Source organism: Notothenia coriiceps, unplaced genomic scaffold, assembly GCF_000735185.1.
Source record: "Notothenia coriiceps isolate Sejong01 unplaced genomic scaffold, NC01 NC01_scaffold00028133, whole genome shotgun sequence".
Classification (NCBI taxonomy): Eukaryota; Metazoa; Chordata; class Actinopteri; order Perciformes; family Nototheniidae; genus Notothenia; species Notothenia coriiceps.
Genome location: NW_011360834.1, coordinates 480,826 through 485,040, shown reverse-complemented (window position 1 = coordinate 485,040; position 4,215 = coordinate 480,826). Strand labels below are relative to the sequence as shown.

At 41.3% G+C, this 4,215-nt stretch overlaps 1 protein-coding gene across 1 annotated transcript; it reads left to right on the top strand.

The window, feature by feature from the left end:
* The first annotated feature begins 314 nt into the window (after positions 1-314).
* Positions 315-3,974, top strand: f9a (coagulation factor IXa). Its single transcript, XM_010785700.1, has 9 exons — positions 315-332; positions 439-451; positions 679-866; positions 954-978; positions 1,071-1,184; positions 1,789-1,923; positions 2,016-2,335; positions 2,451-2,571; positions 3,179-3,974. The coding sequence occupies exons 1-9, from the start codon at positions 315-317 to the stop codon at positions 3,781-3,783; spliced, it is 1,539 nt and encodes a 512-aa protein (XP_010784002.1). The 3' UTR covers positions 3,784-3,974.
* Positions 3,975-4,215: the final 241 nt, after the last annotated feature.

Below are 4,215 nucleotides of genomic sequence, written 5' to 3'. Positions count from 1 at the left end.
CAATAACAATAAAAAAACAAATCCATAAAAAAAAAACGTTTACAAACCGTCAAATAGATCATTATATATTGGGGTGGGTTTAAAGAAATAAAATAAAAATATTGTTCCTGGACATTTTTTTATTTGTCTCAATATGTTTACATATTTAAATTTGGTAAAAAACTAGAACATTTAATTAACAGGTATGGTTTAATCCTCTATTCCGATGTCCCCACTGTTGGTTTATTTACAAAACTCAGTGCATGTGGATGTTAACACTGGAACTTCCAGACAGTCATGATGTTTTTCTAACATTCAACTAATTGTGAGCCTACATGAGCAAACACAACGCTGTACTTTGGAGTGATGGTTGTGTGCGTTTGTGTGAGGACACCACAGCAGTTTGGAATGGCACTCGTTTCTTTGTCTGTCTTGTGTTGCCTGCTTTTGGACTTTCAGCTGGGATATGGAGGTATTTTATGCTTCATCTTTGTGGTGCTCATAAATAATTTCTCTCTTGAGGTTTATCTTAGACGTTTGTCTTACTTTTGGAGTGTTGTCAATACCTGTGCTAGGTAGAAAAATAAATCAAAATCAATACAGAGTATCAATACTTTACATATTTGTTGTTGTGGCGTATGAGATGAAGACAGTTTTTAGAGACTGCTAATATTTATATTTTTGTTTTACTTACTTTAGCCCCAGCTCCCGCCTCGGGCCCTGTGTTCCTGTCCGGTCAGGCAGCTGACAACGTTCTGCGGAGACACAAACGCTACAACACTGGTGTGTTTGAGGAGTTCCAGGAAGGCGACCTGGAGAAAGAGTGTATAGAGGAAGTGTGTGACCTGGAAGAGGCCAGGGAGGTCTTTGAGAACGATGACAAGACAGTGGGTATTTATTTATATTTGTTTTTTATTATACATACGCTTGGCATTCCTTGCTTTACTCACCATAGACTTTACTCTGTATTTTAGATGGAGTTCTGGGCCGGATATATAGGTAAGACATCCGACATCAGCCTCCAAAGATGCTTCTCTTTCTAACCTTTAAACCTTGCTGTACTAAAGTAAAATGTCTGGGTTTTTCTTCAGATGGCAATCAGTGTAAATCAAGCCCATGTCTGAACCAAGGGTCGTGCACAGACCACCTGGGCTTCTACACCTGCACGTGTCCGTCTGGCTTGACTGGCAGTAGGTGTGAGATCGGTAAGTGAAAGATCAGACGCTCAATAAAAAAATCTAGTCAAAAGAAATTAGATTTTTATGTCATATGATCCAAAGAATACGAAAATCAAATCAAATCAGATCTCAGTCTCACAGGATAAACAGCCAGATGCCTATTTTACCCTCCTTTTGTTTCTAAATTCAATCAAAAGCTTGCATCCAGCATCATTCAGGTTTTAGGTTCCAAAATTAGATTGTTTGTCTTTATGGATATTTTAAAAACAGCTGTCAAAGTGCCCTCTGTGAAGTGGGTGCCATTTCCTAAGTCACACTTGTATTTGACAGTGTTGAAGGTGTCCTTAAAGGATAGGTTCACAATATAAAGTCTGTCTTACAATAGGTATGAGACGTGGACATTAAAACAAGTTGTGCTTGTATTAATGATTTCTTCTGTCGATGATGGACGTCAAAAGATATCTTCTCTTTCTTTTTCAATGTAAAAGATGTGGGACAAAATACATAGCCCTCGTTCTGTGCAAAAAAGTATTCACACAAAACAACACGTACACAGTATGGCATCAACATGTCATTGTATATATGTACTAAGAGGATGGGTTTGAATGAATAACGCATGTTTTCTCCTCAGCTATATCAAAAAGGTGTGATGTGAACAACGGAGACTGTATGCACTTCTGTGAATCAATGAGACCCGTTGGAGCAAAATGCTCGTGTGTGCGAGGATACAGGCTGCTGCAGGACGGAGTTAACTGTGAAGCAGAAGGTATCGATGTGTCTCTGATTATGTCTCTTCTAAATATCATAATAATGACTTTTAAATTCAACGATGCGACTCCTCCTTTCTCACATCACTAGTGGAGTTTCCATGTGGCAGAACTGCCCTGACGGAGGTGAGTGCAGTAGTACTCTCTCGCTCTCTGTTCGGCCATGGGAATGCCAGCCTGCAGAACACCACAGCTCCGACCATCATCTCCACTACTGCATCCCCTCCGTCAACTCCAGCCAGTACCCCGGCAACTTCTCCCTCTACAAATAACTCTGTAAAAATCCACTCCCGAGTGAAATTGCCCTGGTGGGTTTTCCGTGATGCTGAGGCCCCTGAAGAGGAGCCACCCATACCTATTAAACGCATTGTAGGAGGCAAAGCGGTTATCCCAGGCGAGATCCCATGGCAGGTATTGTTTAGAAGTTCAAGTATATCTGGCATGTAAGGCTTTGGTACACAAGGGAGACAGAACAGCAGCTCTATTCACTTTCTTATTCTCAGCGATTGTCTTGCTTTTTGTTCAGGTAGCCTTGGTAGAGCGTTCTGGTGATTTATTCTGTGGGGGCTCCATCCTCAGCGATCAATGGGTTATCACTGCTGCTCATTGCCTGATGGAGGCAGAACGCTCCTTCTTCATCAGAGTAGGTAAGAATCACAACCACCGACAAGTCTCACCTCCGCTAAGGCCGGAGGCAGGATCTCTGTGAAGAGTTAAAATAACGTGTCAATTCACTGATTTGTTCATTAACAAGTTGTCTATTTTGATAGTTGATTCATTTTTAATTTAAGCAAAAAGGACAAGAGATCTCTTCTAGCTTCTGAGTTGTAAGGAGTTGCTGCTTGTCTTATGCAATATTTGACAACATATCTGAGGATTTTGGACTGTTGGTAGTCCAAAGAAAAATGTCAATATATGACTTTTTTTTGTACCAGGCCTATTTTTCTACTATGCAATTTACATGCATGTACCAAATGATTGATAGATAAATCAAGCAAACGATTGTTGGATTTATTTGATAATTGATAACAAAGACACTTAATACTATAATCATACCAAATAATCATGATGAAAGCCCAAGAGTAAAGCTTTGCAGCATGTGCGTAGTCCTTGAAATAATTTCATCTTAATGTGATGTTATTTGCCACACTTCCAAGGGAAATGTATGATCCCTTCTGTTTTGAGACATCCACTGCATGTTTTATTTTATAGAGTTAATCTATCCACTGATATCTGTAATGTCTCTACCTGCAGGAGAGCATAACATCAACATCAAAGAGGGCACGGAGCAGGATTATGACGTGTTGGAGCAGCACGTGCATCCCAGATATAATAGCACTCTAAGCTTGTATAACCACGACATCGCCCTGCTGTACCTCAAAAACCCCATCAGCTTCTCCACAACAGTCCGACCCATCTGCATCGGGCCCAAGGCCTTCACTGAGGCCCTGGTGAAGGGGTCTACCCCGGCCACGGTGAGCGGCTGGGGCCGGATCCGCTTCCTCGGGTTAACGGCGGACACTTTGCAGAAGGTCCAGGTTCCCTTCACAGGCCGGACGGAGTGTAAGCGCAGCAGCAGCGCCAGGATCACTCGCTTCATGTTCTGCGCCGGATACTACGACGAGGCCAAAGACTCCTGTCAGGGGGACAGTGGAGGGCCCCACACTAACAGTATGCACGACACATGGTTCCTCACGGGCATTGTTAGCTGGGGGGATGAATGTGCAAAGCAGGGGAAATATGGTGTGTACACCCGGGTGTCCCTTTACTACCGCTGGATCAACCATGTGATGGGGATAACTAAACACAGGCTGGCCAGTGATGTGGAAGACCCTGACCCTGAAATTGATGAATTATAGATTTCAAGAATATGAATTGTAAACAAATGTTAAAATCTCTTTTTGCTTTCTAATGTTTTGCACACGATAGTAGTTTGATAACTAAAGGCATTAATACATAATTTACATTGACTGAAGATCCATTAAAATCCACCGTGCCAATTTCATACAAAACCATTATAAGGAATACCCAGGTAAAGAAAATGATGCTATATGTGTACTTTTACAAACATTTGAAAGATACTTACGTGATTTTCTATGTCATTCGATAACAAATATTGTGAAATAAATAACATCAAATGTATGTCATGCCTGTAATGCATTGTTTACAGTAACAAAAACACACATCACTCCCCTCTGCTGGTGAATACATGTTATTGCAAGTAGTGGTACTCAAGCAGGGAAACAAAAGGTCTCCAACGTTAAATGATGTGACCAAAAACTCACACAAGG

Coding starts and splice junctions, on each gene's coding strand:
- f9a (XM_010785700.1), top strand. Junction 867..953: donor TTGAGAACGATGACAAGACA/GTGGGTATTTAT, acceptor TCTGTATTTTAG/ATGGAGTTCTGGGCCGGATA. Junction 979..1,070: donor GTTCTGGGCCGGATATATAG/GTAAGACATCCG, acceptor GTTTTTCTTCAG/ATGGCAATCAGTGTAAATCA.